The 15141-nt window shown below is 36.5% G+C and overlaps 4 protein-coding genes across 5 annotated transcripts; 1 reads left to right on the forward strand and 3 right to left on the reverse strand.

Annotated features, from left to right (window-relative positions):
- Positions 1–628: 628 nt before the first annotated feature.
- Positions 629–3582, reverse strand: LOC105956790 (Intron maturase, type II family protein). Its single transcript, XM_012980690.2, has 2 exons — positions 3172–3582; positions 629–3074 (listed from the first exon to the last, which is right to left on the reverse strand). The coding sequence occupies exons 1-2, from the start codon at positions 3218–3220 to the stop codon at positions 697–699; spliced, it is 2427 nt and encodes an 808-aa protein (XP_012836144.2). The 5' UTR covers positions 3221–3582; the 3' UTR covers positions 629–696.
- A 502-nt stretch (positions 3583–4084) lies between these two features.
- LOC105957975 (protein trichome birefringence-like 8) lies at positions 4085–6569 on the reverse strand. The gene is made up of 4 exons (XM_088826074.1): positions 6100–6569; positions 5058–5447; positions 4786–4944; positions 4085–4633 (listed from the first exon to the last, which is right to left on the reverse strand). Exons 1-4 carry the CDS (start codon positions 6456–6458, stop codon positions 4300–4302), a joined length of 1242 nt encoding a protein of 413 aa, XP_088682200.1. The 5' UTR covers positions 6459–6569; the 3' UTR covers positions 4085–4299.
- Positions 6570–7440: 871 nt separating this feature from the next.
- On the forward strand, positions 7441–10080 carry LOC105956792 (Tetratricopeptide repeat (TPR)-like superfamily protein). Its single transcript, XM_012980691.2, has one exon. The coding sequence runs from the start codon at positions 7791–7793 to the stop codon at positions 9987–9989; it is 2199 nt and encodes a 732-aa protein (XP_012836145.2). The 5' UTR covers positions 7441–7790; the 3' UTR covers positions 9990–10080.
- A 20-nt stretch (positions 10081–10100) lies between these two features.
- Positions 10101–12823, reverse strand: LOC105956793 (B3 domain-containing protein At2g36080). 2 transcript variants are annotated; one of them, XM_088826075.1, is made up of 3 exons: positions 11948–12823; positions 11441–11627; positions 10101–10272 (listed from the first exon to the last, which is right to left on the reverse strand). In XM_088826075.1, the coding sequence occupies exons 1-2, from the start codon at positions 12771–12773 to the stop codon at positions 11455–11457; spliced, it is 999 nt and encodes a 332-aa protein (XP_088682201.1). In that variant the 5' UTR covers positions 12774–12823; the 3' UTR covers positions 10101–10272; positions 11441–11454. The 2 variants fall into 2 exon arrangements, with proteins under 2 accessions (XP_088682201.1, XP_088682202.1); XM_088826076.1 differs by lacking the exon at positions 10101–10272 and adding an exon at positions 10298–10561.
- Positions 12824–15141: the final 2318 nt, after the last annotated feature.

Consider the following 15141-nt stretch of genomic DNA (forward strand, 5'->3'; position numbering starts at 1 on the left):
ACTTGGCTACTTGCCCTTGGATTAGTCTATTCACCGGCCACGTAGTAGATTAGTCTTTAAATAAGAAATTAGTCATTAATTTATTTTTAAATACTAAATTTTATTAAATAAGAAATATAAAATTCATGTTTGTTTTTATTTTTTGTTCAGAAATCCATCATAAAATATCTTCTAGTGTTCAAGCTTTCCAGACACTAAATGTTACGTACGAACAGTACGAGTGATTATAATCTAATTAATTGAATAATTGGCTCTTTAGCTCTAACCTTGTCGCTAATACGAAATTGTATCGGTCAGCGTCCGCAATTTAATTAACTTTCATGTGTGCAATATGACGATGAGTAAACATCATCGTGTAAGCAACGTTTGAACTGATTCTTGTTCGGACTCGATTTGTTTAATGTTATATAGACGTCTAACGTATCTTACTAATCATCAAAATCAAATTGTTTAACAGCAAGACCACGTCACATTATATAATAATAACGATACTAATAATAATAATAATAACGTCATTTTCAGCGTGCGATTATAGAGATAAGCCTGCTTAATCACACCACTTGACTTTTTTCGTCTCGTTGATTAGGGAGATCTCGTTTCGAACATTAAAAATGGAGCCAACAGGACAAAACAACAACAAAAGCAGCTGCATTTCCATACGAACCTCCGTGAAAATATAATATAAAATAAATAAATTCATCTCCAAGCACCAAAATCTACGGATTGAAGTGAGATATTACCGTTAAACAAGTCTGATACATGCTGCTTACACAACCCTATTCTCCTCCTACGTAAACTGGGATGTATAGAGCTACAAAACCCCGTTTTCCAACCTGGAAACTTCTGTCTCTCCATCACTTGAACTGCATAAACACACGAAACCTTAGCAGAGCAACCAATCACGAAACAGTAACAAGGCCTCGATTCTCCCACCATTCTAGCCAACGATAACAAACACAGACCGCTGTAGTTTATCCCGTACATTAACGCACCGTCCAATCTTGATTCTCTTGCGTTAGCTTCTTCTTCTTCTTCGAGCTCAATCTCTTCCGTAATCGGGATTTTGCTCAGTTGTAAATCGAACTTCTTCTCTATCTCCTTCTCGTGTATCCTGTATTTCACCGCCAGTGTTCTTACGCACGACATTCTCACTTGATACGAAATGATTTGCTTCACTTGAATACAGTTGTCGCACTCACTGTACCATTTTAGCCATCGATTAACTAACCCTGTAAACCAATCAACGATTTGATCGTCGTCCATTAATACTAGCATATAGCAAGTTCTTGGTTGTCCTTCTCTATTTGTCAATCCATATCGATGAAGACGCTTCATTATTACGTTTACTGGCACAATAATTTCTGTAATGAAATCGTAATTTGCGGACCCTGGTAAAAGAGCAAGAGTTGAAGCTGTCTCGGACGATATATATTCTTTGGCCCGTTTTTGAAATTCGTAGTAAGAATCTGTTAGTTCTTTGGGGAGAGCTGGCTCTATTATATGCTTAGCTAATACAGTTTCTTCAGTTTCTCCTCTTTTAGCATTCACATCTTGAATCCATACTTTCAGGAGTAGTTTATACCAGTGGTCAGTTTCCATTCCGGGTTTACGGTAAAACGAGATTTGATGCAAAATAGAGCTAGTGTCTGCCAAACCCTTGATTTCGGATTCTTTAACTTTCTTCAGCCCGTGAGCTAGCCATTTCTTCCCAATTCTCGAAACCCCTTCATCCCACAACTCTTGTTTCTGTTCGACGAATATCTTGATTTTGTCCTTCAACTTGTGAACAGCTTGTACAGCTGGATTCTCCTTCGGGCGCCTTTTAATCAGTGTACCGAGAAATCGAACGCCACGTGGATCACTGCATGCAAGAATATCTGCTTCACTCTCAACCTCTAAGTAGAGAGAATTCTTCAAGTACCCTTCAATCTCGGACTTGAAAGCTAGAGAGACTTCTTTGGGACCCGAAATGGCAAAAAATATCTCATCCATGAAACGACAACAGTGTATTCTCAGACGAGATTTCTCACCAACATTGTACTGTGTTACACTATTGTTACTAATCTGTCTCCTAAACCAGCCACGTAGCTTTGAGTTTGAACTATGCTCCTCCTCAGCATTACGCGAGTTGGAGGTTTCGTATTGCATAGACATCCTGTATATCTCACGGTCAAATAAATCAAGATATATGTTCATCAATATAGGCGACAAAACACCTTCTTGCGGAAGACCGTGTCCTTTAGGAAAAGCCCCAAAATCCATATTGAGCACTCTGGCATCGAACATGTTTTTAATAAGCTCAAATAAACCAGGGTCTTCTATCTTGTCCTCCATTGACGACAGGAGTTTGCGAAGGATGCATTCATCGAGACTTTTGTTGAGAATCAACGTGAACCACCAATCAGGATCGGATATCTCTTTACGGATATATTTCAAAGCAGACCAATGGCCTCTACCACTTCGAAAACCGTGAGAAATCTTGGAGAAGTGGGGCCGGTAGATCACTTCCAAGACTATTCTAACGGTTTCTTGAACAACCCTTAGTTTCAGTTTCGGGAAAACTAGTTCCTCTTTCTTCAACTTTGTCCCTTTAGTCGATATTGAATACGTATTGGCCCCAACTTCGAAGTGTCCGTTAGCTAGCTCTTTTGCCATGGACTCGAAAGGCAAGCTATCGGCATCTGATGCCAAGTCAACATTCGAGGTCACCCTTATGCAGTCGTAAGCATCCTTTAGAGTGTTGGGGTCTGCAATCACTTTCATGAGGTCTCTGAATTTGCCACTCGAATACTGTTCTTTCACCTTCTTCTTTATAAGCATCTCGAGAAACTTCTTCACCTCTACACGTGTTTTCGGTTTTGATTTTCGTTCACAAACATCGTAAGATTCTTGAACCAAAGACGCCAAATTTTTAGCCAGGCCCCTTTTCCCAATCTCTACATCATTAGTGGAATCAACACAGGACTCATCCAACAAGTTTGCTAAATTCTTGGCCAATCCTATATCGCCATTTTCATTAAGTGGTTTACGAGTCGAATAATATGCTACGGGAATAAATCTTTCCACAGACTTCCCTGATACAAATATTATTACATAAGTAAAGCAGATAACATTATACTAAAAATAAATTCACCAATTATAAATTGGTAAATGAAAAGATACGAGCTTTACCAATAGTGATCAAAAGTTTTCCCCGTAGTAGTTGAGAGTTTATCAGCATGGCTGCTGGTTAGAGTTTAACCGAGCCTTGTGCGTCTGCTTGTTGCCATTTTCTTCAAGAAAATTCGGCTATGTTGAGAATTTATACCCTGATTAAGCGCCAAAAACCTCGATGACATAAATAAGGCGTGCTCTGTGTTACAATTTGTAAGAGGCATTTTAACAAACAGGTGGAGTACAGAAGATACAACCCACAAAAAAGACCTGTCATCAGCCAACTAAACTGCTTCCGAATAAAGCGCAAAAGACGATTTAGCCAAACAACCCCTTAGAAAGTGAAGGGTGAAATTTCAGTTTAGCACCTTTATTGAGTAGAGTGGCTGGAGAAGAACTTGGTTCGTGTTTGGTATGAGGAAATACTATACTTGCACCGAAAACACTTCACCAAACTAGAAATGCTTATTGGCGTGTGGGCCAGGCCCAAAGTCAAAGCCCAGATCTAGATATTCGTAAATTTAATTTATCTTCGACCATTAGCCCAGAATTTGACCCGCTCCAATGGATCTCGATATATTTATTATTTATTATAAAAAATATTTCAATATTACTAACACTAGATAATTTATTGGATTTTGTAATTTGAAGTTAAATTGCACTTTATTAGTTTGTTTACCGAACTAAGTTTTTAAATTATAAGTAAATTACACTTTTTCTTAAAAAAAAAATCAGGGATTTTGCAGTGCGGGTACCCGTGGGGATTTCCCGACTTCAGTTCATTTATCTGTAATTTCCTTATTTTCATTTATATAAAAGTAATTCGTTTCATCTTCATATAATATCTGAAATGTGAGTCCAACATTTGGTGGGATTATAATATAGCAATCAAAATAAGAGGAAAAAAAAAACATATGGAAGCCAGGCAGCATTTCAATAGAATGGAAGCATATTTTTCCATTTATATATACACATCTTTGAGGGTTACTGCAGTTTGTTCATCTCATGGTTTACATAACCGATCCCTCTAAAATTTTGTATCAAAAAATGTCGGACAAAAACCCGAGACTGAGTCGAGAGAGTTCATTTTAATCCTCGCAGATACCTTTCGAAAAATAGTGAAGGAAATTGAACAAGCACAAAACTCTACGGTGGGCCCTTTCTAAATCCAATTCTCAACAACTCGGTATAAAGAAGTTCGTTCCAAGTGTCCGGCACTCCCGGTAGGCACCAGTGGCTGCAATCCTGTGGAGCCTCGGCTGGTGTTCCTGGTTCCCGGTTGCTTGACGGGTGACCATCTTTTCTAAATTCCGTCAAATACGTTATATTCAAAAAATGGACTCTTTTCGTTGCATTCCTCATTTCCTCAACTGCCTCGTGGATAAATAAATTGTTTAGCGGCTCGGATTCCAGCTTCGATAAGTCCGTTTCTGGTTCTTTACTTATGTTGCAGTATCCCCCTTTGTTCCACTCTCCATCCCTGCAATTTTTACGCCTCTATTAAGCATTTATTAAATCAGTCTGGATCAACCAAATTCTATTAATTTAGCGAATTTAGCACGTTGCCTTCGAGTCAGACCAAACATAATATTATTTAAATGAGGTTATTAATTCATCAGAGTATTAATTTACCTGAAATGCACCGGTGAGTAGCTGCGAAAGAATATATTACTTTTCCCATTCTCGGAATTTTGTGCCACCCATTGTTTCAAAGGGTCGAGTGATCTTCGAAACGCTTCCATTGCATCCATCGTCATGTTAACATGCTCCCCTTCCTGAAAATAGTGACCCCTAATCCATAAAAAAAAAAAAACAATGGTAAGCGTGCACATAACAAATACATACATACATATATATATATATATTGATTAAATGCGTATGCGTTGGAATAATTAAGGCCGTACGATTTGATAGTCTTGTCTTGATTCCACCAATGGCCAGCGCTGAATACAAGAACATCTGATCCGAGCCATTTAGCAAAGTACCAGTGGAGACGATCGATCCTAATCACACCCTTGACTTCTTTGGGTGCGTTTGGAGGCGGGCGATCCGTGATTACAAGGTAAGGCATTCTGTAATACTCTACAGTGAGATTGAATTCTTGAAATTTCATCGATAGAAAGCCTTTGTGCTTTGTGATTGGGTTCCCGTTTTCTTCGTATATTGTGGATTGATTAGAAACTCCTTGTGCCAGCATGCATACTAGAGACTCCCATTGGTTTCTGCCGATTGAGTCGCCTGCAAATACTATTCTTCCGTTCCGGCTTCGTTCAAGGAAATCTTTTGCATCGAATCTGCATGTTTTGTTTTCAGGAAATATATATTGAGCCAAATTATAGTACTGTTTGACAAACAAATAGAGAAAGTGAAACATGTTTTCTTTTAAACATAAATAGTTGCTTTGCAAGTTAAAAATCATTGTGCTAAGTGCTAACTATTTGAAGTCTTGGTGTTTGCAAAACTTTTGAAAAGTGATTATGAGCTTTTTTTGGTTCAAAAGCACTTTTAGTCCAGCCCAATCGAAAAATCGTCACATCCGTAAATTATAACATAATTTAATCTTAAGCAAATAAATTAATAGATCTAGATACATCGGACTGCATACCAAGAACAATAATCATCATTCTCAATGACATTGTAACGAGTAAAGTATTTGCAACCATATTTAAAACCTAAACAGCACATGCAAGCCCTTAAAAAAATAATAGTTTAAAAAGGAGAGAGAGAGAGAGAGAGAGAGAGAGAGAGAGAGAGAGAGAGAGAGAGAGAGAGAGAACTAAACGTATAAATAAAGAAACGTAGAAGTTTTAATGAACCCACCCCTATAAATTTGGATCTATCTTCTGCAAATATAGTGTTGTGATCGTGCTAATTTAATAGTAGTTTTAGAATTCATCCAAAAAAAAAAAAAATTAAATAAGGCTTTATGAAAATTCAAATTCATACCTAGGAAGATCACATGATTGGGGATGCCATCGCCACTTCTGGTAATCCAAATTATTTCTACCGTTGTGTTGGCATCGAAACCCCGGGTCGAGAAACGGGCAATTTTCCGAGTATGCACTAGGGGGTTGACTTTCATCGAAAGTCCACCTTCCGAAAGAGTAATCGCAAGCGGGATTTGGAGGAAGCTTCTTGGGTGGGATTGAGAGCAAGAAACCAATGTTGAAGAGAGAGGTTGGCTCGAATGGCCTAAGGATGTAGTAGCCAACAATGGAGGTGAGGAATAACGAGAAAATTATGAATATGTGGTTGACTTTTTTGGGGATTGAAGGATGAGAGAGAAAGAAGAGCTTTTGTTGCATGGAGGGCAGATGATAAGGGTTGACGATGAAGACGAAGAAGAAGAAGAAGTCTTTTAGGACGGAATTTATGGCCTGTCAAATAATTAAGGTAACTGAAACTATTTTGAAGGAGTAATTGTTTAATATCGCCCTATTAGTCGCATGTGTATCTTATATAGGCTTATTATTATTATTATTATTATTATTGCTGAATTAATACTATTCTTTTTTTCTTATTTATTTATTTGTTATGTAACATACTACTAATTGGACATAACGTATTGAATAAATGGTTTTCACTTTTCAATTCGATTGTTCCACTTTTTTATATCAACTTTCATGCATCACATTTTATATCCATAACATGTATTTATTAGATAAATATATAAATATTTTGTTAAAAAAGTTCTCACATTTACGTATTGACTATTGTATTAGTATATATATATATATATTGAAAAAACTCAAATTTTTAGAATTAACCTCAGAAATTAAATTGAATAGTAAGTCGAAAATTCCAAAAAAAATTCTTTTATATAATTATAATTTCAATCCAAAAAATTCAAAAATATTAGAGCAACTCCAATGGAGGAACTAAATGGGGTATCAAACTAAAAAACTACCACTTTGATGCTCCAAAATTAAAAAATCTTCCTCCAATGGAGGCATTAAATGGAGAACTATTTTGATATTCAACCACCCCGAGGTGCAAAAATACTCCCTGGAAAATGAGGTATCAAAAATGTAACCACTCTATTAACCTATCACAATTTGCCACGTGGCATTTAATAATATAATTATTCATATATTTAAAATTTGATAATCTATTTGATACTTGTGGTTGGAGTGAATTTTTTTTCTAGAAGTATCAAAGTAGTATATCAAGTATCAAATGAATGTTTAATGCTCAATTTTGATGTCTCTCCATTGGAGTTGCTCTTAGAAATTGGAATAAAAAACATTATTCCAAAATCGTAACTTTTCGGATTTAACTGACACGGAAATTTTCAATTTTGTTCCAACATTCACACCTAATTTGTCGAGTTCATTTGGCGATTGAATGATAAATTAGAATTTAAAAACAGTTAAAGGCAGTGCCAAAGTTGTGACCTCTCAAGAGAAACGAGTTTTCTTGCAGCCACCATTTTTCTACTTGATATGGCTTTTAAATTTTTATGCCGAACATTCCATGGCCCCCCAGATGCTTGATGAAATGCCTAAGTAAGAGTTCATGATATTGCTTAAAATATGGAAGAAGGACATCAATTCTTGTTGAAGCGAGCAAACCAGGTTAATTTCAGTGATGATTCAGCTCTCGTTCTGCAGTATATATCTTCGTGAATTCCGTTAAGCATGTCCAAATATTACAAACAAACCAAAATTGCTGTACCAGAAAATCCTATTCAAGAATTGATTAAGGTCAACTGCCTCTTGAAAAACCTCGTTCATTCCGGTCAATTCACAGAAGCCCTCCATCTCTACCGACGAAGTCACTCATCGCTCCACTTGAGACCTGACCACTACACTGTATCAACTGCCCTCACCGCGTGTGCCAACTCCCACGAGACCCGAGTGGGCGACCAACTCCATGCCCACTCAATTCAATCTGGGCTCAAAATATTTCCTCATGTTACCAACACTCTCCTCTCACTTTATGCAAAATCTTGCCGCTTGGATTCGGTTAAGAGGGTCTTCGATGAAATAAAGGAACCCGATGTTTATTCACATACTACCTTGTTGTCGGCTTGTATGAAGCTGGGCGAAGTCGACTATGCCCGCCGCATGTTCGATCAAATGCCTCAACGAAATGTGGCGGTTTGGAATGCGATGATCACAGGGTGCACTGGAAACGGGCATGATGAGGTTGCTTTTGACCTTTTCCCCAGTATGCATGCCTTGGGTGTAAAAGCTGATAAGTACACTTTCGCTAGCGTTTTAAGTTTATGTTCTTTAGAGCACTTTGATTTCGGAAGGCAAGTGCATTCTTTAGTTGTAAAGACTGGATTTACGAGGAGGGTGTCGGTTATTAATTCTTTGCTCACCATGTATTTTAATTGTAAAAGTGTTGCAGATGCTTATTGTGTGTTTGAGGAAGTGGGATTTGAAGTCGGAGACAGCATAACTTATAATGCAATTATAGCAGGCTTAGTAAGCATCGACAGAGACGAAGAAGCTCTGTTCGTGTTCAAAGATATGCTAACTGCCGGTCTAAAACCGACCGAACTGACATTCGTGAGTATTATGGGAGCATGTCTCTTCTCTAAATTTGCCCGTCAAGTACACGGCCAAGCCATAAAGATGTGTTTTGAGGACTGTACTTCAGTGAACAATGCAGCAATTAGCATGTACTCGAACTGCGGGGACATAGATTCAGCTTGTTTGGTTTTTAATAGGTTACAAGAAAAGGATATCGTGTCATGGAATGCAATAATAGCAAGCTACGCGCAAGAGAATTCGAGCCACGACGCCATGCTGGCATATCTTCAGATGCAAAGTAACGAAATTGAGCCCGATGAATTCACAATCGGTAGCTTACTAGCAAGCTCGGACATGGTCGAGGCAGTTGAGATGATTCAAGCAGTTGTCATAAAAAAGGCCCTCGTCTCGAAAGTCGAAGTTTCAAATGCATTGCTCTCTGCTTTCTGCAAGAACGGTGAAACCGAACAGGCAAGCAAGGTATTCAACGGTATGGAGTCAAGGAACTTGATATCGTGGAATTCTATGATTTCTGGATTTTTACTAAACGGGTCCCCTTTTTGTGCTCTGCGCCAATTTTCGACATTATTAGTACAAGGATGGAGGCCAAATCACTACACACTCAGTCTTGTTTTGAGCGTTTGTGCTAGCATTTCGGATTTACGGTATGGAAAACAGGTCCACTCGTACATACTGAGATTTGGGTATTTCTTTCGTACTTTGCTAGGCAATGCTCTCATTGCACTGTACTCTAAATGTGGGGATCTAACTTTGTCGTTGCGGGTTTTCGAAAATATGTCAGAAAAGGATTCTATCTCATGGAACTCGATTATCTCCGCCTATGCACAGCATGGAGAAGGCAAAGAAGCTATCCGATGGTTTGAGGCTATGCGATACTCGAGTGAAGTGACACCCGATAAGGCCACTTTTACAGCAATCCTCTCGGCTTGCAGCCGGTCGGGTTTAGTTTCCGAGGGTATTTGCTTCTTCGATTTAATGGTCAAGGGGTATGGTATTGACCCTGAAGTAGACCATTTTTCTTGCATAGTTGACCTTTTGGGCCGGGCCGGGCTTCTCGATATAGCGGCGGGCTTGATGAAAGATAGGGGGGTTGGTATTGAACCGAGTGTGTGGTGGAGTTTGTTGAGTTCGTGCGCTGCTCACGGGCATTTGCAGTTGGGTTGTATAGCTGCGGAGTTTCTTATTGAAACGGGAAAAGATGATCCCGCGTTTTACGTTGTTCTGTCGAATCTTTATGCGAATGCAGGGAAATGGGAGGAGTCTGCTAAATTGAGGGAGTTGATGAAGAAATGTGGTGTGGTGAAACAACCTGGAAGCAGTTGGATTGCATCCTGACCTTTTCAAAGGGTATGTTTGTAATTTTTCACATAGATTTTTATACCGAATATTCTACAATTTTCACATTTCCTAAGAAATAGGGTATTTCCTCAATAAATAATTAAAATAAATTAAACGTGATATTTAGAAGAAGAACAAAAAAATATAAATTAAAAAAAAAAAAGGAAAACAAAAAGAGAATACATTGTATTTTTCTTTATATATAAATTGAGAAAATGCCACGTCCTTGTCTTCTAGATCATCTTATCGTTGCCGGTGAAAATCGATCTCGTAGTTCCTCCTGTTGCAACCATACACGTATACAATTTTAATCGTATATTAGCTGCAGTGTATATACTCCACATATAAAAGCCATTAATTAATATTGGACCATGATTTTAAAAAAAATTGGTAGAAAAATATTTAGGGGCGGTATTGCCACGTGTTGCTATATGTTGTGTGGGGGGCTGGTATTATCAAGGACAAGTGTGGTCAATTTAATTGAAAAAATGTGCCGCATTTGTCAAACTTATGTTAGAAATCACTGTTCTAAGCCCTCCTGACTAAATTTCTGGTCAAAATAATGCATCCTGCAAAAGCGTAAATTTAATAAAAAGCCTGAAATATATGTAAAATGGGTTTTAAAAGTATGCCTGAAAATTCCAACACTTGTGATGTTGGACCACTGACCAAACAAGTAACGACATTTTGTAATGAATTGATACGATAAAATTCACATGACTCAAAACAGCCCTACAACAACTAGTAATTATATTATACACATAAATGCATGGGGGGTTTGCTCGATTCACACGACTCCTCTCATTTAATGATCTTTGTTTTAATCTGGCCAGGTGGGCTTAGGAGTAATTTAGCTGGATTATAGTACATACGTACACTATATTTGTATGTATTTCACACGTGTATATATTCTTCTATTGTATGTCATGTCATATCTTGTATTTTATAAATATTGCATTAGTCGCGATCATGAGTTTTATACTCTACCAATAAAATATGATGCACATGTGTATAATCTACATTGATCAAATTGAACAAGAAAAGAGATAGATCATGCGCACCCTAATTTCTTTCATATTAAGTGTTGCTTAAGGTTGTTTTATATTAATTAAGAAAGTTAATTAACATTTTTGATTATGGGGTAAAACTTCTTATTATTTGACAAAAAACAAAATTGTTCTACTTTGAAATTTGGTCAAAGTGACACTTAATATTAAGTAATTAATTTATTGTTCAACTTTGATTACTATAGTCAGAAGTCTAGTCGCCATGAATTGATTGAGGCCATCTCCATTATTGATCTGATTTTTAAGTTCTCAATTGTGATTGTTTCATTTGGGGAAGCAGCAAAATCAAACTAGCTAGGAAATTAATTAATAATTAATTAATTGGTGTAATTAAATTAAGTGTAATGCAGTAATGTTAATAATATATGGTGTAAAACGTACCATGTAAAATATAGCTAGTCATGATATGGGTGGTAATGGGACGTTCGAGCCAGGCTCGAACCCTCTGGGCTCGATAGTGGCTCGGACGACGACGATTCCCACTGATCTAAGTTCACACCAAATAATCTCACCCTCTTTAAATTCCCACTTGCTGCTGTTGTTTCCTTCTGATCTACATTAACTGATCCTGCAACATAATTAAATCGTTAATACATATATTCTACATTATTAAACAACTACTTAACCCCTAATCTAATTATATTCAATAAACTGCATATAAGAATAATTAAGTTGATCTGGTACTTAGAACTTAGAAGGCACTAATTATATCTTATAACCCTATTCATGTATGCGATCTATAATAATGTAATAATTTTTCACAGAGTGTAAAAAGAATATAAATAAGAATCTTCCTCGGAAAATGCAAGAACAGTAGAGTAAATTAAAAAGGGAAGAAAACAAAAAGGGTATTTGTGGAATTTAGCGCAGAGAAAATGAATAGTATACCTGCATCTGCTGCATGAGGACAATCGTTTGGTGGTTGGTAATGGTAAGAGAGAGAAGAAGAGTAGTCTTGATAATATTGGCTTATTAGATAAGGATGCCCCGCCGGATTATTATAAACTAACCGGCTCCACCCACCACCACCACCGCCACCGCCACCGCCGCCGCCGCCGCCAGGTGGTGGCCTAACATTAGCATTAGCACTAGCAACGCTATTGATCTGATCTTGTCCTCCGCCGCCGCAAGAATTTCTCCGCCTCCACCCTATAAAAAGGCGGCCGACATCCTCTTGGTGGCGGAGGAAGAGAACGGCGTCGCCGGCGTCGAGCCTTTTCTCCTTGACGAAGCGGCTCCACCCTCTCGTCAACACGTAGCTCTGGCTGCTGTTCCAGTATGAGTACCGGAATCTCCACGTTTTTCCGACCTCGTCCTCGAAGCTCAATACTAAGCCCTTCTCGCCGGTGTCTCCGCCTCCGCCGCCGTTGTTCAACGGGAGATACTTCTCGGCGTGTTGCTTGGGTATGACGAGGCGGTTGAGCTTTCCGACGTCGCTGGGGGTAAGTGATTTCTCGAACAAGGGCTCTTTCGGTATTTCATCCACTACTTCATGTTGTTCCAATTCCGGCGGCCGTGACGCGGTGCTGTTGGTTTCTTCCGGTGATTCTTCATCGGTTTCATTGTTGTTGTGGCTATAGCAGAAAGCCGCGCTCTGGCTGCAGAACGCCGCGGCGGAGGTGCCGTGGTTGAGATGAAGAGGGACGGCGGCGGCGGCGGAATTGGGGATCGGATATGACCACCAGTCTGAAGGGTAGTACTGATTTATTGACATTTTCGCAACTAACCGATATATGGAAAGTGGAAACAGTGGGATATATATATATATATATATATATATATATATATATATATATATATATATATATATATATATATATATATATATATTAAGGAAAGATATGGAAGAAAAATAATAATAATATTATTATTTATTATTATTAAAATAGTAATTTTGTTGTTTATGTGGAAAACTGTGAGAACTATCTGATTGATGATTGAAAGTATGGAAAAAGAAAATTAGATGATTGAACAGTTGGAGTTAAAATTTTATAATACATTTGCAGTCCCAATATTTATATATATTTTTTTTCGTTAATTTATTTTTTATATTAATTATAAATAAAAATCACACAATATATATAGTATATATTGGTGTTGTGAGTGAGGGAGTACTAATGTAACTTTATATTGGCAAGACGAACACGAAATCTAGGTTTTAAGAAGGACTGGATTGCAATTATGAGATTCGAAATAAGGGTCAGCTGTTGCTGGATTTGCTGAAACTGAACTTACCGTAAAACTCAGAATAATGTCAGGATGCCCTTTTCATCTTCTTTTTTTTCTTTTTGATTTTTTTTTTTATTTCAAGTCTGTCACTATCAATAATTAACATTTTTGGTAGTTGAATAATCTGATCCAATAAACATTATAATAAGGCTTCGTTTAGTTCCTAAGACAATATATTACTCAAAATATATAAGATTAAACAATCTTATGAAAATTCAGTTATATTGTTAATAATCTCCCAATTAGCTAAGAGTAGAGCTATTTTTTCCACAGTTGCGAGTCGGCCCAAAAAATTATTGGACTGAACAAATATCTTATAAGGTCGAGCTATTTAATTAATTATGACCAATCCTACCAACCAAAAAGATGGCTAAACTAATTGTATTATTAGATTCTATTTGTGACATATATTTATGTATTTCCGAGAATTACGCAATAAGATGAGATTTGTAGGAATAGAGAATAAAATGATAGAGCGTTTAGGAATAGGTTTCGTGTTTGAATTGGAACCTCAAACTCAAGAGTATTTAATTGGATTAATTAATAGTTTCATGTGTTCCCCTGTCACATAATAATTATTAATTACGCCACACCCTGTCGTCCCCCTATCTCTTCCTGTTTTCTATCTTTAATTCATCTCTCATCATTTTCTGTGTACTTGGTGTTTTCCGACAATATTGTTTTTCCTCAAAAAAAAAAAAATTAATAATAATAAATAAACTAAAATATATATTCCACCCGTTCCATAATATCTGTCATTCTTGAGAAGAAAAATGTTCAATATTTCTTGTCACTTTAGAATTCCAACACTACATTAATTACTTATTTTTTAATTATGTCATTATTAACTCTTCAGCATCCTATATGCATTAATTAATAAATAAGGGTATTTTGGTCTAACAATATCTATTTTCCTAAAAGCAAGACATATTTATTGAGTTTCTTAAGATTTGTGTGCATGCAAAAACGACTATTATTTAGGAAGGGTGTTTGAATTTGATAAGATTCAGTTTCACCGATTGTAAAAGTTTATAAAATTTGGAATTGGTATTGAAAATAGACATGATTTAATTTTTTTTTAAAAGAACAATTCGAGCGATAAAATTGTTTATTAACATCGTGCGTTATGATTTATAATTGGTCACGGGTTTGAGATTTTTTTCGAAAGAAAATTAGAAAACGATCGTTCAAGATAAATAGTTACAAGTATTTTGCTAGCAAAAAAAATAAAAAATTATGTGCCAAGTTACAAACTAAAGTTCCAAGTTATAATTAGCATGAATAGATCCTATTCAAAATATCTTATCCGTGTGTATATATATCAGAATTGTATAGTATATATGATACGTAACTCTAGCAGGGCCAAGCATTTTGGTAGCAAAATCTGTTACGGTTGGTTGCTGTCAAGATAAATAGTTATATAATGTTAATTTGTTTATATTTTTCAAAAAAAAAAAAAAATTGTTAATTTGTTTATATATTATTTTGATATATATATTATATATGCAATGTTCATATTCCAAAGGTTTGTGTGATGGAAAAAGGCTTATGGAAAATTGTACTTAATTGCTACACAAAATAAATAAATAAATGAACGTGAATATTAATCCAAAACATAAATAAATATATAATATTAAAAAAGTACAAGGGCCGAGAGACATGTGATATCTAACATCAATGTTGATCACTTTCCCGACGTACTGTACATTCATGTGGCTTAAATACATGTTAGTTGCATGGTTCATTGAATCCTGCATTTTTTTTTTATTCTTTTACACCTCTATTTTATATTTATAAAATACTAAATATATAACATTTACAATCATATATTCGAAAATTTGTAATCTCCCCTT

Source organism: Erythranthe guttata, chromosome 12 (assembly GCF_056151865.1).
Source record: "Erythranthe guttata isolate IM_541 chromosome 12, IM_541, whole genome shotgun sequence".
Lineage (NCBI taxonomy): Eukaryota > Viridiplantae > Streptophyta > Magnoliopsida > Lamiales > Phrymaceae > Erythranthe > Erythranthe guttata.